The 27,462-nt window shown below is 43.1% G+C and overlaps 1 protein-coding gene across 1 annotated transcript in view; it reads right to left on the bottom strand.

The window, feature by feature from the left end:
* Window positions 1-989: 989 nt before the first annotated feature.
* The window catches only part of slc9a5 (solute carrier family 9 member A5), a 40,052-nt gene continuing 13,579 nt past the window's right edge, over window positions 990-27,462 (bottom strand). Inside the window, exons 3-16 of the mRNA XM_057846747.1 lie at window positions 20,476-20,639; window positions 13,378-13,456; window positions 10,137-10,314; window positions 9,842-10,062; window positions 8,963-9,165; window positions 8,743-8,832; window positions 6,078-6,148; window positions 5,889-6,015; window positions 2,470-2,561; window positions 2,263-2,389; window positions 2,049-2,198; window positions 1,925-1,994; window positions 1,599-1,730; window positions 990-1,539 (exon numbers count right to left, since the gene is read on the bottom strand). Of these exons, the coding sequence (XP_057702730.1) occupies window positions 1,088-1,539; window positions 1,599-1,730; window positions 1,925-1,994; window positions 2,049-2,198; window positions 2,263-2,389; window positions 2,470-2,561; window positions 5,889-6,015; window positions 6,078-6,148; window positions 8,743-8,832; window positions 8,963-9,165; window positions 9,842-10,062; window positions 10,137-10,314; window positions 13,378-13,456; window positions 20,476-20,639 (2,156 nt within the window). The 3' untranslated portion in view covers window positions 990-1,087. The remainder of the gene's footprint in view (window positions 1,540-1,598; window positions 1,731-1,924; window positions 1,995-2,048; window positions 2,199-2,262; window positions 2,390-2,469; window positions 2,562-5,888; window positions 6,016-6,077; window positions 6,149-8,742; window positions 8,833-8,962; window positions 9,166-9,841; window positions 10,063-10,136; window positions 10,315-13,377; window positions 13,457-20,475; window positions 20,640-27,462) is intronic.

Genomic DNA, 27,462 nt, shown 5'->3' with positions numbered 1-27,462 from the left:
GGAAATAAATTATTTTAAAAATCAAACAATGTGATTTTCTGTTTTTTTCCCACATTCTGTCTCACGGTTGTGGTTTAACCATGTTGACAATTATAGGCCTCTCTAATATTTTCAAGTGGGAGAACTTGCACAATTAGTGGTTGACTAAATACTTATTTTAGCCCCTGTATATGTATTTTCTTGTTTGTTTTTTTTTGCTCCAATATGTCTCTTTCAAGTTTTGCCGACCCCAGCATTAGGAGAAAGGAGCAAACAGGAAGGCATTTAGGGGCAACAGAAAGAGAGAGGGCAGACAAAAGAGGAAAAGAACAATAAAAAAAACTGTTGTTAGGTTGACGTCCTATTCTACGCTACCTGATCGCTAATCCTGGCACTGACAACCTCATTTACCTGAACGTGCCTACGCCGATAGCAGGCGACTGCGTGCCGGATCAGGCCTCAGCTCACCAAATCCGCATAGCAATCACGCCCGCTTAACGTTAGTGCGCCAGATGTGGCCCGGATTAGCTCTATGACAGTCCAAATGATAGGTTATGTACTGTTCCGGGGCGGACCGTGCAGACCGGGCGCGCTCAAAAACTGAAATTTAACGGTCGACGTGTGACGACACTGTCAGTGCGCACCTGAAAGGCAACTAAACAGAAGAGCACACAGGAGTCTCGACACATCAGCGGACGGCAAATTTGTATGGTAAGTGCATTATTCAAAGTCATAATTGCAACCCTAGCATTTTAGGGATCCCCCCCCCCCCGCAGCTCCGCTAGATTAGCCGCCGTCATACCCCCAGGACCCAGTCTACCGGACCCACGCCAGGGCCAAGTCGGCGATCCGCATCGGGGCCCAAGAAGGATACCTGAGTAGAAAGGGACCAAAGCACCAACCGCAAAGGAAGGGGATGAGTGAATGAACATAAACAGGAAAAATAAAGGACAGCATATCTACGATACAGCTGTTTTTTGTTTTATTTTTAGAACTTTCAACGAAAAAAAATCATATCCCAGTTTTAAGAAATCTTTTTATTGATGAAGCATTTGAGATTTGAGACACCAAGCTCCAGCGTGTCTTCCGATTGGCCAGAACATACGGCCTAAAGCTGAGTGGGTCCTCGTTCGCCTGGCAGCTCGCTAATGCCTGGCGGGGACACCGTCACAAGGCTCCTCAAGTACACGCGGGGGTTCCTCCGCCTGCCCGAGGCGGGGCCGGGGCCACCGGACAAGGGCAAGAGCGCCCTCTGGGACGGCACCAGTGGTCTGGTCTCGTCCTCCTCCTCCTCTTGCTCCTCTTGTTTTTTATCTAGCGAGGGCACGGGCGAAACTGGATGGCCACCAGCATAAGAAGCGGGGCGGTTGGTCGGGGCGCCGGCGCGGAGACCTGCACTTTCGGACACGCTTTCCAGAGATGAGATGCTTTGGTTCCACGCTTGCTGGAGGTCCACAGGGATCACCTTGGTGGCCTCAAGCGACAGGCACGGCGGCGGCCACGGCACACCCCCGCCTTTCCACGGAAGCTGAGCGTCGACTCCGGGGAGCGCCACTATCACTGCCGTACGCATATCCCGTCTGTGAAACGTTAATGATGGAAAGCGCGCAAGTGCCTACCCGAGTGCGGACGTTGTTTGGGACTTTCAGCTTTGACAGCAACGAAGGTGATACCCATGTCATCTTCCTTCTCGGGGTCAGTACACTGGCCTTGGTCTTCATCGTCCAAGACCAATGGAACCACCACGGTGTCTAACACACACACACACGAACGCAGAATCAAGGTTTACAACGCCAAAAATTTTTCAGGGAAATGAATGAAATGTTGATAAAAACAAATTGTGTGAAATTAAATTGAATCAAAACAGTTTATCTTTCTAGAATGACTAAAAAGTGTTTTTTCATGAATCGTTTCGATTTTTTGTACTCCGTTTTCCAGCCGTTACCTTTGTCCTGCCGGCTGACATTTCTTCTGGCTTTGTCTCCACCGTCATCTTTGACGTCGGAACCTCGGCGCTGTGGGACGACAGAGTTTCGTTTGTCGACCTCGGACCCGATCGATAGACTAACCTTCTTGAGGCCGCGCTCCTTTTTGTAACGCCTGTGTCTTCCCGACTTGAAGGTCTCCATGCGGCTCTTCATGTTCCTCTGGAAAACTTCTCGATCCTGCCGTTCCTTCTCGCCCGCTGGCATGAAGTGACGACTGTAGTGCGACTGGTACTGCACCCGGTACGGCGTTAAACGTGCGCGTGCAAAGACGTGTGCCGGTGAGCGAGCGCCTTACTCGTCTCCTGGGTTTGTAGAGGTTTTCCGCCAAGACGTGATGAGTCTCCGTGTCTTCTTCCACTTTGGCGCCTGGAACCTTGTCCATGACCTGGAGGTCCAAACAAACCCCGCTGCCATTCTCGCGCCTAAATAAACACAACAGCAGCAAAAAGTGGGCTGGGCTGAGCCGGGCGCCCTCCTATGCCCGGCGCCCAGGTGGACCGACAGGTAATTGGTGACGTTGTAGGCGTCTGGGAAAGAAGCCCTGCTGGTCACGGAGGGCAGCGAGAGTCTGCCAGCGGTCAGAATGTTTCCACCCTGCGCACACAGCAGCCAGGCCAAACCCCTTAGATATCACATAACACATAACAGCCGTTCCAGTCCAAATTTGTCATGCTTGCGCATTTTCTCCATACAATAACAGTACACACGCATGCTGGATAGTTCATGCACTACTACTAAGCTACTACAAAGACAGCGTTCTATTTCACCCAAGGATGTAGGTTTGCATAGGGACGGTAGAGACATAACACCATCAACTTTTCAGGATGTTCAAATTGTCCCCACCATCTTTTAAGCAACCTTATTTACATTATATAATGACTTCAGTTATACAGGCAATTTACATTGTCTTCCCATATATTTGTAGGATAGAATTCGCCCTAACATTATTAAGTGAATTATTTTGAATGATGTTTAGACTCATTTATCCCTTTTCATTTGCCGAGTGTGCCAGTTCATTTTTTTTTCCTCAAACGCATGTTTAATTGGCTGATGACTTACGTCCATATTTATAAATAATTAAAAAATATATATATTCATAAAGTATTCATGAATATAAATGATTATTTGCACTGCCTGAACATAGAGCTATCTCATACACATTTTATATTTCTTTATTTAGATTTTATACTTGCAAGTCCCTTTTGAGATTTTAACTTACCATGCACTGCAAAGGTAAATGCTCCAAGGCATAGTCCAATATTCATTTATATGCAATATTCTATGTGCAATACTTACTCACCTGCAATATTCAGAGCTTTAACTGTCAAAGTGCTGCTGCTGCTGCTGCTGCTGCTGCTACTTCACTACGATTAATTGCACTGCCTGAACATAGGGCTATTTCATACGCATTTTTTTTGTTTAGATTTTATACTTGCATGTGTGTGTGTGCATGGTTTTAGGTCGGTAGCAGCTTTGGTTTTGAAAATATTTGAATTTGAAGTTTCTGAAAATTGGCCCCCAACGAACTGACCCCGTTTCCCGTGTAATGTCAATAGGTTATGAAGTCTATGACAAAGGTTTGAATGGAACGGTGTATCACCTGATCCAACACACATGAAAGTTAGTATAAGTCAACAGAGATTTATTTTGCATTGATCATTTAGCCTATCAATTATTTTGGTTCACCTTCGTCAGAAATGTAGCCATGACTCCTGTTCACCCTATCTCTTTGGTCTTGTTAATGTCCCATCCCAAGCAAAAAGTGTACATGCAGGTTGTGCTGCTATATCATCCCTACCAAAGTTAGGACTAGTGCTGCAACGATTAATCGATTAACTCGAGTAATCGATTTAAAAAAAAAAAGATTCAAATCAAATTTTACTGCTTCGAGTATTCATTTAATTAAAGTGGCGTTGTAATGGTTTATTTTGAAAGTGTTTTCATTTAGTTTTATTGATTTAGGGTGGATGCACTGCCCTCAGGTCTGCCTCATTTCACATGGGTGAATCCAGCTGCTCCCTGTTAAGACCAACATAAGCTAAGTTATTGTTTGCGCTGTGTTTTTTTTAATGCATTCGTAATTTAGTTTATAGGCAGGGGTGCACATAATTTTTTTGCCCAGATTCTCAGAGGATGACCTGGAGATGTGAATTGGTCCTCATTGAGCTTGAGAGCCGACCCGCCTGATGCGATAAATTTATGACAAGCTTTACTTAGAGCCAATTAACTTTAATTAATTATATTAACAATTAATGCTTGATTAACATCAACTGGCACAACAAAATTGCTATTACTTTGAAGTGAAATGTAAAGAAATAAAAAGCACCAATTCAAAATAAAGGGCGTTATGCGGCTCCCACATTAACTCCAAGCCTTTTTAAAAGTGGGATGTCCTCCTCATAAAACCTCATTGAACGTGCATTTTTAGCTTTGTAAAATGCGAGCAAAAAAAGGTTTGTCAGTGCATGGCGCTGTTCATTACCTTTATTCCACCGCCACTTGTCCATAGGGCGAGTGGGGTCCTGTTTGACATCGATAGTTTGCTTAATTGCCACATGCTCTGTTTTTTTCGTGCTTTTTCAAAGTTTGGATGGCTGAAATTCTTTGACCCTACATAAAATGCGCTGCTGTTATCGGCGACATTGGGATTCTCACGGCACATTTTGTACCGCATTTCCGTGCGGGCATCATTTGCTTCCAGCCATGGTACCTCCTGCAGCCACTTTTCAGCAAAAGTCCTTTTTTTCGGTAGCTCCGGTGACGTCTCTGTCGTCTGTCTGTCTTTTGACGGGGGTGGGGGAACACGGAAGTAATTACTCAGTGTGGCCTGCCTCTTCGACATTTTGAGAAGTTATTTTCTCGTGTCCGCCACAAATACAGTGGTCAGCCATCGGTACGCAAAAGCGTATCTAAGCCGTTGAGGGCCAGCGCGTTTGTCTAACGTCCAGTACGCATGCGGACCACTTATGTGCACCCCTGTTTATAGGTATATTTAGCTGTTTTTTGTGGGAATATTTATCTAAACCATTTGTTAAGAGGATTGTAAAAAAAAAAAAAAAAAAAAAAAGTTTAGCATTTTATAGCATTAAAGCTAGCAGACTTTTGCTATGTAAGTTAGCCAATTGTTTCTTGGTTATACATAGATCCTCATTTAGTTTTTTTTTTTTTACACTGTTTGAGGCTGAGCACAGGTATTTTAATTTTTCATGTTCCTTATCCGATTACTCGATTATTGGAACTGACTAGTTCATCGATTAATTGACTACTAAAATAATCGATAGCTACAGCCCTAGTTAAGACCAACCCTACGACCTTGATTTCACCTATTGGAGTTTTTGTATTGTAAATAAACTCGCCCGTGTATGATCATGCAATTACCCGCAGCTAGATGGCGCAATGACACACAAACACATTTGAAAACTAAAAAGTCCAATAAGCCTCGGTTTTAACGCCCCCTTTTCACAAATAGCGCCTTATTCAACGTGACCTGGTAACAAGCAAGGTATCAGGTGGTGACCATGTCATTAAAAAAAAAAAAAATCAACATATATATTTAATGCCCAAAGTTAAATACACTATTGTTTACCCCCCACCCAAAAAATCTTTGTTTGCTCCCCAACACCAGGGGGTGCTGCAATACCCTCAGCTTTTTTTTCAACTATCAATAACATTTCCATTAATGTTAATTGGGCCCTTCTAGGCCAAATGGATTGGATATCTAGCACCATCAATAGTAGCCGATTATAGTGCTGTATCAAGGGTTGCATATGCGACTGATTTGACGTTTCTGACCAGGCAAAATCAGCTGAAAATAAAGCAATTGGCCGCGATTTCAAAGTACACGCCGTCTCCATTGACTACAACATTACGTTTATGAAATGCACTGACACAAAATGGCAGACAAGTTCATCCTATATCTACCTGGTCGATGACACTGATGGCGTCTCGGATGTTGATCTTCTGGTACGCCTCCCACAGCTCGCTCTTCCTGTACACCGACTTCCTCAGAAGAAGCTTGCTCAGGTAATTCTTGTCAAACTGCTCCCACCTGACGGCGACACCAACTGGCACTGACGACAACTGAACTTGCCCAGCGGGCTGCCGACTCACTTGTCTCGCCAGTGGTGGTAGCCTTGAAGACCCGCGATGTCCTCCACCGCCGTCAGGATGTGGTCGAACGCCTGGCGAGAAGATAGCATCCTCATTATGGAGATGACATTACTTGTAACTAGGGTTGGGCATAATTTAAAATTGAACAATTCCGGTTCCATTTTTCGATTCCTGTTCTGGACTATTGTCAGAACTCCGATCCCGCATCGCCCCGCGTTTCTTCTCGGCGCTCTCCTGCTTCCACCTTCCCCCTGTTTTCTGCTTGGGCGTGCTCCCTGCGCTCTGGCACGGGTCGCTGGCTGGGTGCCGGTGTGTCGGCTGGGTATCGCCTGCTCCGGGTGGGGATTCTGCCCTGCCCTGGGCTTAGTAGGCCGCTGGGGGTCCTGCGGTGTTGGTTGAGGGGCTGGGGCGTTGGCTCGTGGGTCGGGCAGGGGGTGAGCCTGAGGGGTGGTGGCAGGTCCCCTTGTCCCATCCCTGAAGGCCGGTTGATGGGGGCGCGGATGGCCTGGGGGACCACCCTGGATCCCGGGGGGATAACGGTGGACCCCTGGCTGGGCTTCAGGAGGAGAGATGGGCTACGCTGGCTCGGCCCCCCCAATTGGCTGAGGAAGGGCCGCAACCCTGGGGTGGCTCCCGCTGACATTTCCACTCGTCTGCAGGACTATCACATGTCTGATGGGATTCACGCATGACTAGGTATACAGTGGGGCAAATAAGTATTTATTCAACCACCAATTGTGCAAGTTCTCCAACTTGAAAAGATTAGGGAGGCCTGTAACTGTCAACATGGGTAAATCTCAACCATGAGAGACAGAGTGTGGAGGGAAAAAAACTGAAAATCACATTGTTTGATTTTTAAAGAATTTATTTCCAAATTAGAGTGGAAAATAAGTATTTGGTCACCTACAAACAAGCAAGATTTCTGGCTGTCAAATAGGTCTAATTTCTTCTGCACCAAGCAGGGAAGACTGAATCTGCAATAGGTAAAACACTTGGAGTAAAGAAATCAACTGTGGGAGCAATTATTAGAAAATGGAAGACATACAAGACCACTGATAATCTTCCTTAATCTGGGGCTCCATGCAAAATCTCACCCCGTGGTGTCTAAATGAGAATAAGAACGGTTAGCAAAAATCCCAGAACCACACGGGGGGACCTAGTGAATGACCTACAGATAGCTGGGGCCACAGTAACAAATGCTACTATCTGTAACACAATGCGCCGCCAGGGACTCAAATCCTGCACTGCCAGACGTGTCCCCCTGCTGAAGAAAGTACACGTCCAGGCCCGTCTGCGTTTCACTAGAGAGCATTTGGATGATCCAGAACAGGACTGGGAGAATGTGTTATGGTCAGATGAAACCAAAATAGAACTTTTTGGTAGAAACACAGGTTCTCGTGTTTGGAGGAAAAAAGAATACCGAATTGCATCCAAAAAACACCATACCCACTGTGAAGCATGGGGGTGGGAACATGCTTTGGGGCTGTTTTTCTGCAATGGGACCAGGACGACTGATCTATGTAAAGGAAAGAATGAATGGGGTCATGTATGGAGAGATTTTGAGTGAAAATCTCCTTCCATCAGCAAGGGCATTGAAGATGAGACGTGGCTGGGTCTTTCAGCATGACAATGATCCCAAACACACAGCCAGGGCAACGAAGGAGTGGCTTCGTAAGAAGCATTTCAAGGTCCTGGAGTGGCCTAGCCAGTCTCCAGATCTCAACCCCATAGAAAATCTGTGGAGGGAGTTGAAAGTCCGTGTTGCCCAATGACAGCCCCAAAACATCAATGCTCTAAAGGAGATCTGCATGGAGGAATGGGCCAAAATACCAGCAACAGTGTGTGAAAAGCTTGTGAAGAGTTACAGAAAACATTTGGCCTCCGTTACTGCCAAAAAAGGGTACATAACAAAGAATTCAGATGAACTTTTGGTATTGACCAAATAGTTATTTTCCACCATGATTTGCAAATAAATTATTTAAAAATCAAACAATGTGATTTTCTGTTTTTTTTTCCCACATTCTGTCTCTCAATGGTTGAGGTTTAACCATGTTGACAATTACAGGCCTCTCTAATATTTTCAAGTGGGAGAACTTGCACAATTAGTGGTTGACTAAATACTTGTTTGCCCCACTGTAATTAGACACACTCAAGTAGTAAAACTTGGTGTCAGGATGAGCGATCAGATAGCATGGAATAGGACACCAGCATACTCAGACTTACAAGGGATTCACACAAATACTGGGTTCGATACCTCACATGGCTGATTTGTGTACACTCCACCCCTCCCAATCACTTATTTTTCTGACTCCCCCCCCCCCCTTCTTTTTTTCCTTTGGTCATCGGGCCACTGAATAAGGATAGCACTAACATATTCATAGTTAGTGTAAGCGTTCAATGTATTTATTGTTGTTGTTTGTACTTGTCTGTCTCTCTCCTTCTTTTCTTCTGTCCCCCATAACTCCTTCCTGTTCGCTGCTTTCTACTAATAAACGAGGCATGTTGAATGATCACAATGGGAGGATGTCATACTGTTCACACTAATCAGACACCCAGATTTTCATTCTCCATGTCAAACAGCTGAACAGGACAGGTTTTTTTTTTTTTTTAAAAAGAAAGAAAAAAAACAGCTGAGAAGAAGAGGAAAATGAAGCAGCAGCCTCACCCTCTCGTGTATCTCCTCGTTGATGGTTGGTTTCCTGCTGGTGGAGCGAGGAACTTTCAGCCACTTGACCAGGGGCTTGATGGTCAAACCCTATGGAATGACACCAAGGTTTGTCACACACAAGGAACGACACAATCCCATTGTGTTGCTAGCGCATTGGCGTACTTCCTGTTAGCGTGCTATATTGCAAAGCGAGCGTATTGTCGCATAAGGTCTGTACCTGGAACATGACGGTAAAGAAGACCACCACAATGGTGGTGGCCACAAAGTAGTCTTTGGCTTTGACGCGTCGGCCATCCAGCAGGACCACCAGAGCAAAGGCCACTGCCCCCCGCAGGCCGCCGTACGACATCACCACCTGGTCGATCTTGTCCAGCGGGACCAGGCGGAAGCGGTTCAGAACCCAGGTTTGACCAATCACGCCTGGGCAAAAACAAGTTGTGTTCTTTTCTAGGGCTGCAGCTATCGATTATTTTAGTAGTCGATTAATCGACGAAATAGTTAGTTTGAATAATCAGGTAATCGGATATGGAACATGAAAAATTATAATACCCCAGCTGAGCCTCCATAAAATACGGATTTATGTACAACAAAAGAACAATTGGCTAACTTACACAGCAAAAGTCTGCTAGCTTAAATGCTATAAAACGTTATCTTTTTTTTTTTTTTCACAATGCTCTTAACAAATGGTTCGGACACATATTCCCGCAGAAAATGGCTAAATATACCTGTAAACTAAATTAAGAATGCATTAGAAAACATTAGCTAAAAAAAAAAAAAAAAGCTTATGTTGGTCTTAACATGGACCAGCTGGATTCAGCCATGTGAAATGAGGCAGACTAGAGGGCAGTGTAACCACCCAAATCAATAAAACTCAATGCAAACATTTTAAATATAAACCATTACAACCCCACTTCAACTAAACGAATACTCGAGGCAGCAAAATTTAATTTGAATCTTTTTTTCTAATCGAATACTCGAGTTAATCGATTAATCATTGCAGCACTATTCTTTTCACACCTCCTCCAACCCGACCGCAGGAGAAAGTCACACTTCGGTCGCACGGCAGAAAGTGGCACTTTTGAGACAATTAACTGACCCAGAGCTCTGAAGATGAAGATGAAGACGAGGGTGCAGGCCACCAGGCCGGTGTCCCAGGCCCATTTGGACTTGTCCACGGCGGAGATGCCGAGGAAAATGAAGATGAGGGTTTCGGCGATGCTGGCCAGGGTCTTCATGGTGTACTTGACCGCCGTCCGAGATTTCTGCGAGATGTTGGCCTCCACGTACTTGTTGGCGCCGATGCCGCAGAAGGTCATTCTGGAAAGATGTCGGCGGCACGTCATAAGGCGGCGGGTTTGGCGGTTAACGGGCAGCTTCGGCGACCGACTCACGACAAGATGGCCGACAGGGAGAAGAGTTCGGCAGTGAGGTACGCCAAGTAGACCAGGAGCAGGACAAAGAGCGGCTCGATGATCCGGACCTTCTTGGTGAAGCGTGTGAGCAAGCTCAGGATGACGGCGAAGACCAAACCCACCGAGGTCCCGCCCGCGCTCACCACCAGGAACGACGCTAGCCACGCAAAAACATCAAACGCTTTAGACGTAGAACGCTGTATTGACGTGACGTTGAACAAGTCCATTTGTCCAATGAGTTGCATTGTCCTCCATGTCAAAAGACTTAGGAGGACATTTTTAGGCAGTAATGTGACTTTCAGAGAGTATTTGAGCAAAATATCAAAGTATTTCTATGACTTTCATTTGAGTAGATTCCTAAGTATTGAGGTTACTTATTTTGATTACTTTTACAGCGCATTTCCATGGCTTTTAGGGCATATTTTTGGACAATTTGAAGAGTTTAGATTACATTTAGGGAGTTACAGAGTGCGTAGGGAGTATATACATTACATTAAAGTCATATGATAAGATTTATGAAGTATTTTAGTAGATGTCAAAGTATTTAGCTTACTTATAAGGAGAATTGAGTGAGAATTGAGTGCTTTCATCGATCAGAGGTGGGTAGAGTAGCCAAAACCTTTACTCAAGTAAGAGTAACGTTACATCAAAATAATATTGCTCAAGTAAGATTATAGTGAGTCATCCAAAAATGTACTCAAGTACAAGCAAAAAAGTATTTGGTGAAAAAAATACTCACGTAGTAAGTAACATTGCGAGTAACAGATTACGATGTTTGTTTGTTTTTCCCCAAACAATGGTATTTTTTTTCTCAGTACAAAGTTAGCTATATGAACTTATTATTATGCTGGAGAAATTACTTTGGGTCTTTGCTCTGTGGTAATACAGTTTGGCTTGGGGACATTTCGGGGACAATATCAGGTCACTTCCTGTTGATTTGGGGACATTTTTTTTTTTTTACCATTGACAATGAATGGGAAAAAATTGGACGTCCATGGACGTCAATGGCAGCACCCTCCATAAGCGTCAATGGAATCGGGGACATTTGTGGGACACGTCATATTGATATCTGGTCATTTCCTGTTGATCTGGGGAATTTTTTTTTTTTTTGCCTTTGAAATTGAATGGGGAAAAATTTTAGACATCCATGGACGTCGATGGCAGCACCCTCCATAAGCGTCAATGGATTCGGGGACGTTTGGGGGACACGTCCTGTTGATATCTGGTCATTTCCTGTTGATTTGGGGACACTTGTTTTATATACCCATTGAAAATGAATGGGAAAAAAATTGGACGTCCATGGCCGTCAATGGCATCGACTCACAGATGCGTCAATGGAATCCAAGTACATTAGCATCAATAGATTTGACATACATGGCCGTCAATGGCAACATTGCAATGGAAATTCTATTGGAAATCCCAATGAAAGTGAATGGGACATTTTCCATTAAAAATGAATGGGCAAGTTTTTGGCCAATTTTAAGTTTCTTCAAAATTCTGTATGCAACTTTAATGCCCCTCGTCGTCCCGGAATTTTTGATGCCCAAATTGTGTGTTTTGGTCAAAAATTGAAGGGCTAGATACATTTTGAAACTTTTTTTTTCTCATTAAAAATGATTGGGCAAGTTTTTGGCAAATTTCCGGGGAACTGCAATTTTTTTCCAAATTCTGTATACAACTTTTATGCCCCTCACCATCCCAGAATTTTTGATACCTGATATCTGGTACGGGATCCCACGGGGATGATGTCAACCCCCTTGCTTTATAATAAAGTGACATTTTTTTAAACATTAACTTAATTTCATACAAAGTGTGGTGATCTATCACCCTAGTTTGAACGGCAATGAGTAGTCTACGCCCTAAATGCCTTTGCTAGGCAAATTTCCGGGGAACCGTAAATTTTATTCAAAATTCTGTATATAACTTTTATGCCCCTCAGCGTCTTGGAATTTTTGATGCCCAAATTTTGTGATATGGTAAAAAATTGTAGGATTAGATAGATTTTGATTTTTTTTTGTTTCCCATTAAAAATGAATGGGCAAGTTTTTTGGCAAATTTCCAAGGAACCGTAAATTTTATTCAAATTCTGTATATAACTTTAATGCCTCTCACATCCCGGAATTTTTTTATGCCCAAATTGTGTGATTTGGTCAAAAATTGAAGGACTACATACATTTTGAAACTTTTTTTAGTTTCCCATTAAAAATGAATTGGCAAGTTTTTGGCAAATTTCCAGGTGACCGTAAATTTTTTCGAAATTCTGTACACAACTTTTATGCCCTCAGTGTCCCGGAATTTTTGATGCCCAAATTGCGTGATTTGGTCAAAAATTGAGGGACTAAATACATTTTGAAACTTTTTTTTAGTTTTCCATTAAAAATGAATGGGCGACTTTTTGTCAAATTTCCGGGAAACCGTACATTTTTTTCAAAAAAATTTCTTATCACTTTTATGCCCCTCGCCATCCTGGAATTTTTTATGCCCAAATTTTGTGTTTTCATACAAAATTGAAGGGGTCGATACATTTTGAAACTTTTTTTTCCCCATTAAAAATGAATGGGCAAGTTTTTGACAAATTTCCGGGGAACTGTAATTTTTTTCAAAATTCTGTATACAACTTTTATGCCCCTCACAGTCCTTGAATTTTTGATGCCCAAATTGTGTGATTTGGTCTAAAATTGTAGGAGCGGCATGGTGGCTGAGTGGTTAGCACGTCCACCCCACAGTTCTGAGCTCAATGGTTTAATCCTGGGCTTTGGCCTTCCTGTGTGGAGTTGCATGTTCTCCTCATGCCTGCGTGGGTTTTCCCCGGGAACTCCGGTTTCCTCCCGCAACCCAACATGCATGGTAGGCTGATGGAACACTCTACTCTGTAGGTATGAGTGTGTGCATGAATGGTTGTATGTCTCCTTGTGCCCTGCGATTGGTGTACCCTGCCTACTGCCCGTAGTTAGCTGGGATAGGCTCCAGCACCTCTGCGACCCTTGTGACGAAAAGCGGCATGGAGAATGAATGAATGTTATTTTTAGGGAATAAAAGAGTAACACTTTTAAGGCGTGAAAAAAAGTTACTTCAAAAAACTCAAAATCAATAGGAAGTGACCGAAAATTAACTGACCAACAGGTTAATTTTTCTAGAAATGATTAATGAATGATATCAGATTATTGAAAATGAGCGAAAATAGTGACTTGAAACCCTTGGTAGGTGGACCACCACTTACCCATTCCTTTGAAGTAATCTGCCATCTGCACGTTTTCCGCTCCGACTTCCACAAAGGAGATGTAAACTTTGTACAAGACCTGAAAGACAGCACAAAGCGTCCAATGGCAAAATGGCCGCCCAACGGGGAAGCGGGGTTAGGGGGTCGCTTGCGTGTCGGCCGTCGCGTGTCGGGTCACCGCGCTCCATTAGTTGGCGGGATTAGCTCATATTCCGAGTTCTGATGAGGATTAGCGGGGCTAGCTAATCTGCTCAAAAGTCTTAATCGTTAAATGCTCCAGCACCACCCGTTGCCAATCAAGGAGGTTTCGGTCCATCCGTGGCAAAATGATCCAAATTTCTTCAATACTACTTGTCCTCCAGTTTTACCAGATGGACACACATAAGTCACAAAAAATATCTCAAAATCAACGTATCAGTCAGTTTTTGGCAAAACCTTACACCAAAATTTGACCCCAAAAAATTCCCGTTGTATTTTCAATGGCGCATTCAACTCCCATCAAAACATTTCCATTCACTCCTCTTGTTAACTTGGACAGGCAAAACATCTCTGTTGATGGTGGAATTCTTGACCCCCAAAAATTTCCTGACCCAAAATCATCAGTGAGTGACTTATAAGTGCCCCAAACCCATAGAAAGTGACCCAAAATCAACTGGAAGTGGCCTAGAAATAGCCAAAAATGAACAACAAATGATCGAAAATATACAGGGAGTGACAAATAGTACCAGAAGTGACCAAAATGAACAAGTAGTGGCCCAGAAATGCCTCAAAATAAAAAATGAAATGCCCTTAAACTAACAGCAAATGATACTAAAAGTACAGAAAGTGACAAATATACCAGAAGTAATCTAAAATTAACATTCATCATTCATTCTTTCCTTTACACGGATCAGTCGTCCTGGTCCCTTTGCAGAAAAAGAGCCCCAAAACATGATGTTTCCACCCCCATGCTTCACAGTGGGTATGGTGTTCTTCGGATGCAATTCTCTTCCAAACACGAGAACCTGTGTTTCTACCAAAAAGTTCTATTTTGGTTTCATCTGACCATAACACATTCGCCCAGTCCTCTTCTGGATCATCCAAATGCTTTCTAGCGAACCGCAGACTGGCCTGGACGTGTACTTTCTTCAGCAGGGGGACACGTCTGGCAGTGCAGGATTTGAGTCCCTGCCGGCGCGTCGTGTTACTGATAGTAGCCTTTGTTGCTGTGGTCTCTGTAGGTCATTCACTAGGTCCCCCCGTGTGGTTCTGGGATTTTTGCTCACCGTTCTTGTTATCATTTTGACGCCACGGGGTGAGATCTTGCATGGAGCCCCAGCTCGAAGGAGATTATCAGTGGTCTTGTATGTCTTCCGTTTTCTAATAATTGCTCCTACAGTTGATTTCTTTACACCAAGTGTTTTACCTATTGCAGTTTCAGTCTTCCCAGCCTGGTGCAGGTCTACAATTTTGTCTCTGGTGTCCTTCGACAGCTCTTTGGTCTTGGCCCGAGTGGAGTTTGGAGTGTGACTGACTGAGATTGTGGACAGGTGTCTTTTATACCGATAATGAGGTGCCATTAATACAGGTAACGAGTGGAGCCTCGTTAGACCTGGTGAGAAGAAGTTAGACCGCTTTGACAGCCAGAAATCTTGCTTAATTGTAGGTGAGCGAATACTTATTTTCCACTATAATTTGGAAATAAATTCTTTAAAAATCAAACAATGTGATTTTCTGTATTTTTCCACATTCTGTCTCTCATGGTTGAGTTTTACCCATGTTGACAATTACAGGCCTCTCTAATCTTTACAAGTAGGAGAACCTGCACAATTGGTGGTTGACTAAATACGTATTTGCCCCACTGTATCCCCTAAAACGAACAGCAAATGATCCTTAATGTACAGTAAGGGGCAAATATACCAGAAGTAATCTAAAAAAACAGACCCCAGACTGTGAGACTTGGCCCCCACTATTCTTCCACCAGCACACTGAATACCGGCTCACCACAGGGCTGCGTGCTGAGCCCCCTCCTGTACAGTCTCCACATCTACGACTGCAGTCCAATCCACAGGAGCAACACCATCGTCAAGTTTGCTGATGACACCACAGTGGTTGGACTAATCTCACAGGAAGATGAGGCACCCTACAGAGAGGAAGTCCACAAACTCTCAGCCTGGTGTTCAAACAACAACCTGGCCCTGAACACCTCCAAAACCTAAGAGGTCATCATGGACTTTCGGAGGAACGGTACCGCCCCGCCGCCCCCTGTACATTAACAGCGAGTGTGCGGAGAGGCTCCACACCTTCAGGTTCCTGGGAGTCCAGATCTCAGATGACCTCTCACTTGCCACGTTTACATGGAGCCAAATATTCCCATTTCAATGGGAATATTTGTTCAAACCGAATAAATGTGTTCCATATAAACACCTCATTCGGAATGAACAGGCCCAAACCGAATGGAATTTCATTCCGATTCACAGGGGTGGAATATTCCTTTTCCCAAACCGGTTAGAAGTAAAATTATATCATGTAAACAGGGAAGCGGAATGGTGTCTGGCTGCGTTCTTTCTGCACATGCTCCGTACTGACGTGGTAACGTCACTTGGTGAAGTAAGTAACGTCACATGCAACATGGCTTCCAAGCACACGCACAGCGCACCCACACAACTTTTTAAATGAACTGCGTGTCATTCTGAAGTTTTGTTTCCACTCGAAAAGTTAGAACAGCAGCTGATCTGACGATCGATCTCCATGTTTTGCAACGTGACGCTTTGTTTTGATTAATCTGCGCATGTCAGACGGCAGTTGTCAAACGTCCTTTCGGAATAAAGGCAGACACATGTAAACGCTGGATCGGAATAGATGAAGTGACATGTAAACAGCTGATGTGAAATTTCCATTCGGAATGATTTGAATCGGTATGAAAAAAAGTCAGCATGTAAACGTGGCTACTGACAGCAAACATAACAGGTATCATAAAGAAAGCTCAGCAGCGTCTGCACTTCCTGCGAGTCCTCAGGAAGAACAAGTTGAATAATAGGAAGCTGCTGCTGGCCTTCTACAACTCATCCATTGAGAGCCTGCTAACATAATGCATTTCCACCTGGTAAGGGAGCTGCACTGCTGAAGACAGGGAGAGGCTTCAGAGGACAGTGAAGATGCCGCAATGGCTGTCCCCTTCCCTCCCTGATGGACATCGACTCCTCTCGATGCCTCAGCAGAGCTCTAAACATCCTCAAGGACAGTTCACATCCTGGTTCCTAGCTGTCCGAACTACTCCCCTCTGGGAGACGCTATAGGTGTTAAAAAGCAAGAACAAACAGACTGGGGAACAGTTTATTTGCTAAAGCCATCTCCACCCTGAACAGCCATATGTAACACCACATCACCCAATGGCCATTATTCTTTACATGCAATATACTGTGCAATACTTACGAAGTGCAATATTCTATGCCTCACTGTCAACTGCTGCTACTTCACTTCAATTATTTGCACTGCCTGAACATATGACTACCTCATACATATTTTATATTCATTTAAATTTTATAATTTTATTCTTGCAAGCCACTTTTGAGATTTTTACTTGCACTGTAAAGGGAGATGCTCCACAATTTCATTGTACAACTGTATAATGACAATAAAGGGCTATTCTATTCTATTCTAAAACTAGAAACTGCAATTTCTGTAGAAATTACTCTGGCTCTTTGCTGTGTGGAGATACAGATCTTAACCCCGCCCAAGTTGGTTTGGCGACATTTCAGGGACAATATCAGGTTATTTGGGGACATTTGGGGGGCGTGGCCTAGTCATATGAGGTCATTTGGGGGCGTGGCCTGATGATATCGGGTCATTTGGGGATATTTTGGGGGCGTGGCCTAATCATATCAGGTAATTTGGGGACATTTTGGGGGCGTAGCCTAGTCATATCAGGTCATTTGGGAACATTTGTGGGACATGTCCTATTGATATCTGGTCATTTCCTGTTGATTTGGGGACATTGTTTTTGTTTGCTATTTAAAATGAATTGGTAAAAATTTGGACATCCATGGCCGTCAATTGCATCGACTTATAGGCACCAATGGAATACAAGTACGTTGGCATCAATAGAATTGACAAAGATGCCCGTCAATGGCATTAAAGTAAATGCCATTTGGAATGAATGGGAAATTTGGACGTCCATGGCCATCAATGGCAGCACCCTTCATAAGCGTCAGTGGAATCAGGGAAGTTTGAGGGACAAGTCCTATTGATATCTGGTCATTTCCTGTTGATTTAATTCCAAATGAAAGTGAATGGGAAAAATTTGGGGCGTCTATGGCCGTCAATGGCATCAAGTTACATAGGCCTCAATGGAATACAAGTACATTAGCATCAATAGTTTCGACATACATGGCTGTCAATGGCATCAATGCAATGTAAATTCCATCGGAAATCCCATTGGACGTGAATGCGAAATTTTCCCATTAGAAATGAATGTGGAAGTTTTTGGCAAATTTCCGGGAAACTGTAAATTGTTTTCCAAATTCTGTATACAACTTTTATGCCCCTCACCGGAATTTTTGATGCCCAAATTATGTGATTTGGTCAAAAATTGTAGGACATGTTGCAATTTGGAAAAAAAAATAAAAATCGGAGAATCAGTGTTTACGGGCGAACGAAAAAAATTTCGGGGTCGTTCGAAAAAGTCCCTGCGTCGGGCGAAAATTCTGGTCCTGCTGATACTTGAACGGTGCCGAACGGTGCAATGGTTCAGGCTGCGCAGCGTGCCAAAAAAACGCGGAGAATAAGATGAAAGAAAAGAAAGAAAAAGAAAGAATAATAAGTAGGCTAAAGTTGCAGAACAACATTATCTGGTCTTTTTCAAAGACCCAGATAATCAACAAGAACTGACCCAGAAATGCCCCAAAATCAACAGGAAGTGACCCTGAAATGCTTTAAAACTAACAGCAAATGGGCTGGTTTCTGTCACTTGAGGGGCTGCGGCGGTGGATCATTCGGGGTTTGTGGGTATGGGCGTGGGGGGGGGGGCGCATCCCTTCATCCCGTTCCTGAAGGCCGGTTGATGGAGGCATGGATGGTAATTTTTTCGTTACGCCGCAAACGGCAATTTTCCGGAAAAAAAAACAATTTTTAAAATGTATCTAGTCCTACAATTTTTGACCAAATTACATAATTTTGGTATCTAACATTCCGGACGATGAGGCGCATAAAAGTTGGATACAGAATTTGGAAAAAATTTACGGTTCCCCGGAAATTTGACAAGAACTTTCCTATTCATTTTCAATGGAATCCAACGTTCAAATTTCCCCATTCACTTTCAATAGAATTTCCACTGAAATTTAAATTGCATTGATGCCATTGACGGCCATGGACGTCCAAATTTCTCAGTTTGCATTGAGGTCAGTTTAGACCAGGGGTTTTCAACCCAGTCCTCAAGGCACACTGTGGGTCCTGGTTTTTGTTCCAGCCGATCCAGCAGAGACAGTTGAACCAATGAGGCTTCTGCTAAAACAAGCCACACCTGACTGCAATCAACTGATTGCACTTGTAAAACACCAGATTGGGGAAAAAGTGTTGTCATCTTGTTTGGTAAGAATGAAATCCTGCACCCACAGTGTGCCTTAGTGGAATAGGTTGGGAACCCCTGGTTTAGACAGATGCCATTGACGGCCATGTATGTCATTTCTATTGATGCCAATGTACTTGGATTCCATTGACGCATATGGATGTCGATACCATTGACGGCCATGGATGTCCAAATTTTTTCCAATTCATTTTCAATAGAAAAAAATCCAATGTCCCCAAATCAAAGGGAAATGACCAGATATCAATAGGACGTGGACCCAAATGTCCCCGATTCCATTAACGCTTATGCAGGGTCATACCATTGACGGCCATGGACGTCCAAATTTCCCATTCATTTCCAATGACATTTAATTTGTTTAATGCCATTGACGGGCATGTTTGTCCATTCTATTGATGCCAATGAACTTGGATTTTTTTTTACGCCTACGTAAGTCGATGCAATTGACAGCCATGGACTTCCAATTTTTTTCCCATTCATTTTCAATGGCAAAAAACCCAATGTCCCCAAATCAACAGGAAATGACCAGATATCAATCGGACACGCCCCCCAAATGTCCCCAATTGACCTGATATGACCAGGCCACGCCCCCAAATGTCCCCAAATGACCTGATATGACCAGGCCACATGCCCGAATATCCCCAAATTACCTGATATGACCAGGCCACGCCCCCCGAATGACCTGATATGACAAGGCCACGCCCCCAAATGTCCCCAAATGATCTGATATGACCAGGTCACGCCCACCAAATGTCCCCAAATGACTTGATATGACAAGGACACGCCCCCCAAACGTCCACAAATGACCTGATATGACCAGGCCACACCCCCGAATGTCCCCAAATTACCTGATATGACCAGGCCACGCCCCCAAATGACCCAATATGACAAGGCCACGCCCCAAAGTGTCCCCAAATGACCTCATATGACCAGGTCACGACCCCCAAATGTCCCCAAATGACTTGATATGACAAGGACACACCCCCAAATGTCCACAAATTACCTCATAAGACCAGGCCACGCCCCCCAAATGTCCCCAAATGACCTAATATGACCAGGCCACGCACTCAAAATGTTCCCAGATCAACAGGAAGTGACCTGATGTTGTCCCCGAAGATTCCCAAACAAACCTGGGCAGGGCTAAGATTAGTAAGTAATTAGTAATAGTTAGATAAGTAATTTCTCCAGAAATTGCAGTTTCTAGTAATAAAGTGACATCTTTTTAAAACGGTAACCTAATGGCATACAAAGTGTGGTGATCTGTCACCCTAGTTTGAACAGCGATGAGTAGTCTACGCCCTAAATGCCTTTGCTAGGCCGTTTCCCAGTTTGTAGAGGACCTCCAAATGACGGATCGTTGCCGGCGGGAGGCAAAGAACTCGCACTAATAAGTAACGACGGTCCGTTACGCCCGCCTGCATTCCCGAGCCTCTTCCTCGGCAACCGGAATGGACTGAAAGGTCACGGACGCTACGGAACGCTCGCTATCCCCCTGCTAAAAAAAAACAAAACCAAGGGCGGAATGGCGTCCTCACCACGGTGACGGCGTCGTTGACCAGCGACTCTCCGAAGACGATGATGAAGAGCGTGTCGTTGACGTGGACCTCCTCGAAGACGGCCAGCACCGCCACCGGGTCCACCGCAGAAATCAGGGCGCCGAACAGCAAAAAGTCCAGCAGGCCCGCCTGCACGCGCTGGTCTGATCCACCACGTGGAAACAAACAAGAAAAGCCGTCAACGCAGATACACAAAAGGTTATCGATATGCTCCTGTCAAGGATCGATATATCGTTTCAAAGTGTCCCAAAAAGAAACCAAGGTTGCTACCAAAATCTTCCATTAGAATAGCGTCTACGTTAGCTCACTGGCTACAGTTGATGGCGCTAGACGTCCCATACAGTCAACGTCTAGCGTCGTCCATGGCACTGAAACCAGAGCATTCGTTTATGGACATTGAAAAGTCACTTCCTGCTGATTTTTGGGCATTTACAGGTTACTTTCTGTGGATTTTGAGTCACTTACTTTTCTTTTGAGAACATTCTTGCGTCACTTCCTTTTCAGTAACCAGAATTCGACAAGAAACGACTCACAAATGCCCCAAAATAAACAGAAGGTGACCCAAAATCAACAGGAAGTTTTCCTGGAAATGCCCCAGAATCAACAGGAAGTGACCGATGAATAGGAAATGACCCTGAAATGCCTCAGAATCAACAGGAAATTATTCAAAATGCACAGGAAAGGAGCCTAAATCAAAGGGAAGTGACTTGTAAATGCCTCAATATCAATAGGAAGTGACCCAGAAACAACAGGAAATAACCAAAAATGTACAGAAAGTGATCCAAAATCAATAGGAAGTGACCCGGAAATGTCCCAGAATCAACATGAAGTGACCGATCAACAGAAAACCCAGTAATACCCCAGTTCCAACAGGAAATTACTCAATATGCACAGGAAGTGAGCTGATATCAATATAAAGTGACCCAGAAACAACAGGGAATGACCCCAAATGTACAGGAAGTGAGCCAAAATCAATAGGATGTGACCAATGAACAGGAAGTGATCCGGAAATGTCCCAAAATCAATAAAAAGGGAACAGAGATCATTAGGAAGTTACTCGTAAAAACCAAAGTCAACAGAAAGTGACCAATGAATAGGAAGTGATTTGGAAATGTTCTCAAATCAAGAGGAAGTGACATATGAACAGGAAGTGACCTAGATATGCCCCAGAATATACAGGAGTTACTCAAAATATACAGGAAGAGAGCCGAAATGAATAGGAAGTGACTTGTCAATACCCCGATATCAATAAGAAGTGACCTAGGAATAACAGGAAATGACCAAAAATGCACAGGAAGTCAGCCGAAATCAACAGGAAGTCACTAATGAACAGGATGTGATCCGGAAATGTCCCAAAATCAACAGAAAGTGACCCGAGATCAATAAGAAGTTACTTGCAAACAGGCCGAAATCAACAATGAACAGGAGGGGACCCGGAAATGTCCCTGAAAACAACAGGAAGTGACAGATAAACAGGAAGTGACCCAGAAATGCCCCAGAATCAACAGGAAATTACTCAAAATGTACAGGAAGTTAGCTGAAATCAATAGGAAGTGACTTGTGAACACCCCTATATCTATCGTCAGTGACCCAGAAACAGCAGGTAATGACACAAAATGTACAGGAAGTCAGCCAAAATCAAAAGAAAGTGATCTATGAACAGGAAGTGACCCAGGAAATGTCCCTAAAATCTACATGAAGTGACCCGGAAATGCCCAAGACAGAATACAGAAAATTATTCAAAATGTACAGAAAGTTAGCCGAAATCAATAGGAAGTGATCGATGAACAGGACGTGGCCCAGGAAATGTCCCTAAAATCAACAGAAGTGACCGATGAACAGGAAGTGACCCAGAAATGCCCCAGAATCAACAGGAAATTACTCAAAATCTACAGGAAGTTAGCTGAAATCAATAGAAAGTGATCGATGAACATGAAGTGGCCCAGGAAATGTTCCTAAACTCAACAGGAAGTGACCGATGAACAGGAAGTGACCCAGAAATGCCCCAGAAACAACAGGAAATTACTCAAAATGTACAGAAAGTGAGCCAAAACCAATAGAAAGTGATCGATGAACAGGAAGTGGCCCAGGAAATGTCCCTAAAATCAACAGGAAGTGACCGATGAACAGGAAGTGACCCAGAATCAACAGGAAATTACTCAAAATGTACAGGTAGTAAGGTGAAATCAATAGGAAGTGACTTGTAAATACCACAATATCTATCGGAAGTGACCCAGAAACAGCAGGTAATGACCCAAAATGTACAGGAAGTCAGTTAAAATAAAAAGAAACTGATCGATAAACAGGAAGTGACCCAGGAAATGTCCGTAAAATCAACAGGAAGTGACCAATGAACAGGAAGTGACCCAGAAATGCCCCAGAATCAACAGGAAATTTCTCAAATTGTACAGGAAGTAAGCAAAAATCAAAAGGAAGGGACCGATGAACAGGAAGTACTCTAAAAATGTCTCAAAATTCAACAGGAAATTACTCAAAATGTACAGGAAGTTAGCAGAAATCAATAGGAAGTGACTTGTAAATACCCCAATATCTATAGGAAATGACCCAGAAAGAGCAGGTAATGACCCAAAATGTACAGGAAGTGAGCCAAAATCACGAGAAAGTGATCGATGAACGGGAAGTGGCCCAGGAAATGTCCCTAAAATCAACAGGAAGTGACCGGTGAACATGAAGTGACCCGGAAATACCCCAGAATCAATAGAAAATTACTCAAAATGTTCAGAAAGTGAACCAAAATCAAAAGAAAGTGATCGATGAACAGGAGGTGACCCAGGAAATGTCCCCAAAATCGACAGGAAGAGACCGATGAACAGGAAGTGACCCAGAAATGCCGCAGAATCAACAGAAAATTACTCAAATTGTACAGGAAGTTAGGTGAAATCACGAGGAAGTGACTTGTAAACACCCCAATATCTATCGGAAGTGACCCAGAAACAGCAGATAATGACCCAAAATGTACAGGAAGTCAGCCAAAATCAAAAGAAAGTGATCGATGAATAGGAAGTGACCCAGGAAATGTCCGTAAAATCAACAGGAAGTGACCGATGAACAAGAAGTGACCCAGAAATGCCCCAAAATCAACAGAAAATTACTCAAAATGTACAGAAAGTGAGTCAAAATCAATAGGAAGTTACTTGTAAATACCCTAATATCAATAGGAAAGGACCCAGAAACAACAGGATATTAACCAAAATGTACAGGAAATGAGCCAAAATCAAAAGGAAGTGACCGATGAAATGGGAGGGGTCTGGAAATGTCTAAAAAATCAACAGGAAATTACTCAAAATGTACAGAAAGTGAGCCAAAATCAATAGGACGTTACTTGTAAATACGCTGATATCAATAGGAAGTGACCCAGAAACAACAGGATATTAACCAAAATGTACAGGAAGTGAGCCAAAATCAATAGAAAGTGACTAATGAACAGGAAGTGATCTGAGAATGCCCCAAAAATCGACAGAAAGTCATCCAAAATCAATAGGAAATTACTTGTGAATAGGCCGAAATCAACAGGAAGTGACCGGTGAACAGGAAGTGACTCGGAAATGCCCCAGAATCAACAGGAAATTACTCAAAATGTACAGAATGTGAGCCAAAATCAATAGAGAGTGATCGATGAACAGGAAGTGGCCCAGGAAATGTCCCTAAAATCAACAGGAAGTGACCGATGAACAGGAAGTGACCCAGAAATGCCCCAGAATCAACAGGAAATTACTCAAAATGTACAGGAAGTTAGCTGAAATTAAAAGAAAGTGATCGATGAACAGGAAGTGACCCAGGAAATGTCCCTAAAATCAACAGGAAGTGACCGATGAACAGGAAGTGAGCCGGAAATGCCCCAGAATCAACAGAAAATTACTCAAAATGTACAGAAAGTGAGTCAAAATCAATAGGAAGTTACTTGTAAATACCCTAATATCAATAGGAAGTGACCCAGAAACAACAGGATATTAACCAAAATGTACAGGAAATGAGCCAAAATCAAAAGGAAGTGACCGATGAAATGGGAGGGGTCTGGAAATGTCTAAAAAAATCAACAGGAAATTACTCAAAATGTACAGAAAGTGAGCCAAAATCAATCGGACGTTACTTGTAAATACGCTGATATCAATAGGAAGTGACCCAGAAACAACAGGATATTAACCAAAATGTACAGGAAGTGAGCCAAAATCAATAGAAAGTGACCTATGTGTAACATGGGTTAAGATTCCCTGATTTTAGCCAGTACTTGTTTTTCCCACACTCCCTGAATGCACCACAGCACATGACAAGTCACATTACACCAATTATCCAATCACCAGTCACCTAGGCACTATATAAGCTTCCTTGACTCCTCTCCCTTCAGTCGTGTGGGAGAGAAGCCAAGGAGCAACAGCTGCAGGTCAGTCTCAAACACTTTTTGATGCATCCAACCAATTGTGTTTCAAACTTGTTTAAAGGCTGTTTTATAACTTGTAGAACCAGACCTTTTAGTTGTGTTGGGGACCTGTTAGTGTGAGTTCTCAACTACATCCACGTGAACTGGTGAGTCTGAATTTTTTTTCATCTGTTGTTAGCGAATTAGCCACATGCTAATTTAGGCTAATTTATGTGTTCATGTGATTTTCTCTGCCCTTAGGTGCTTTATTTGTGTATTTTTGTATGTTAGCATGCTAATGCTAACATGCTAATGCTAACAAGCTAGCATGTGAATACTTTTGCATTTTCATTTCTGTTGGTGCTTTGTGATTGTATTTTGTAAGTTAGCATTCTGGTGCTAATGTGCTATTGCTAACATAGTATTGCATTTTTAGTCATTTCGATTGTTTAATTGGATTGGTTGGTCCATACAGGCCAGGTGGTCCTGCCCTGCCTTGGGACCACTCCAACAAACGGATGGCGAGCTAGAACTCGAGCCAGGAGCCTGACGGTTCTCTCTTTTTCCTTGTCTTCAAAACAAGTCAGGGTCTGGTAGGAGGCTTAGCAGCCTGTTTTTCCTCTCCCCACTACTCGGGTCAAGCATTCCAAATACCCATTCAACTTTTGACCAATAAAGCAGCGCTAATGGACACTCACCCTGTATTGCCATAAACTGAAGCCATGCATTTGTACTCTTGACTGTTTGTTACTTACAAACGTTGGGGTGGGGAGAGTGAACTGGATTTTTGTCTAACTGTTGATCAACTGTAAATTGTGTACACACTGGTGTTTTGTAAATATTTATTTTTTGTGTCACTTTTTGTAAAATACATATTTCACTCAAACCAACTCTGTCTGTCTTTATTCATTGCCGCTGCCCTCTAGTAGCCGAACTAGATCTTCCTGATTTGCCCACTAATTTGTCACCTCAGTGGTGCTGTTAACCTAACGGCTCACACTTGTTACATATGAACAGGAAGTGATCTGAAAATGCCCCAAAAATCGACAGAAAGTCATCCAATATCAATAGGAAATTACTTGTGAATAGGCCGAAATCAACAGGAAGTGACTCAGAAATGCCCCAGAATCAACAGGAAATTACTCAAAATGTACAGAAAGTGAGCCAAAATCCATAGAAAGTGACCAATAAACAGGAAGTGACCCGGAAATTTCCCAAAATCAACAGGAAATTACTCAAATTGTACAGGAAGTGAGCCAAAATCCGTAGAAAGTGACCAATAAACAGGAAGTGACCCGGAAATTTCCCAAAATCAACAGGAAATTACTCAAATTGTACAGGAAGTGAGCAGAAATCAATAGGAAGTGACTTGTAAAAACCCCAATATCTATAGGAAGTGACCCAGAAACAGCAGAGAATGACCCATAATGTACAGGAAGTGAGCCAAAATGGATGGAAAGTGATCAATGAACAGGAAGTGACCCGGAAATGCCCCAGAATCAACAGAAAATTACTCAAAATGTACAGAAATGGAGTCAAAATCAATAGGAAGTGACTTGTAAATACCCTGATATCAATAGGAAGTGACCCAGAAACAACAGGATATTAACCAAAATGTATAGGAAGTGAGCCAAAAATGTCCCTAAAATCGACAGGAAATGACAAATGAACAGGAAGTGACTCAGAAATGCCCAAGAATCAACAGGAAATTACTCAAAATGTACAGGAAGTTAGCTGTAATCGATAGGAAGTGACTTGTAAATATCCCAATATCTATAGGAAATGTCCCTAAAATCAACAGGAAGTGACCGATCAACAGGAAGTGACCCAGAAATGCCCCAGAATCAACAGAAAATTACTCAAAATGTACAGAAAGTAAGCCGAAATCAATAGAAAGTGATCGATGAACAGGAAGTGATCTAGAAATGTCTCAAAAATCAACAGGACATTACTCAAAATGTACAGAAAGTGAGCCAAAATCAATAGAAAGTGATCGATGAACAGGAAGTGGCTCAGGAAATGTCCCTAAAATCTACAGGAAGTGACCAATGAACAGAGAGTGGCCCAGAATCAACAGAAAATTACTCAAAATGTACAGGAAGTTAGCAGAAAATCAATAGGAAGTGACTTGTAAATACCCCAATATCTATAGGAAATGACCCAGAAACAGCAGGTAATGACCCAAAATGTACAGGAAGTGAACCAAAATCAATAGAAAATGATGGATGAACAGGAAGTGGCCCAGAAAATGTCCCTAAACTCAACAGGAAGTGACCGATGAACAGGAAGTGACCCGGAAATGCCCCAGAATCAACAGAAAATTACGCAAAATGTACAGAAAGTGAGCCGAAAATCAATAGGAAGTGACTTGAAAATACCCTAATATCAATGGGAAGTGACCCAGAAACAATAGGATATTAACAAAAATGTACAGGAAGTGGGCCAAAATCAATAGGAAGTGATCAATAACCAGGAAGTGACCCACAAATGCCCCAGAATCAACAGGAAGTGACCGATGAACAGGAAGTGACCCGGAAATGCCCCAGAATCAACAGAAAATTACTCAAAATGTACAGAAAGTGAGCCGA

The sequence above is a fragment of the Corythoichthys intestinalis genome, chromosome 1 (genome assembly GCF_030265065.1).
Source record: "Corythoichthys intestinalis isolate RoL2023-P3 chromosome 1, ASM3026506v1, whole genome shotgun sequence".
Lineage (NCBI taxonomy): Eukaryota > Metazoa > Chordata > Actinopteri > Syngnathiformes > Syngnathidae > Corythoichthys > Corythoichthys intestinalis.
Note: the sequence above shows the minus strand (reverse complement) of the source record. Positions and strands in the feature narration are given on the sequence as shown.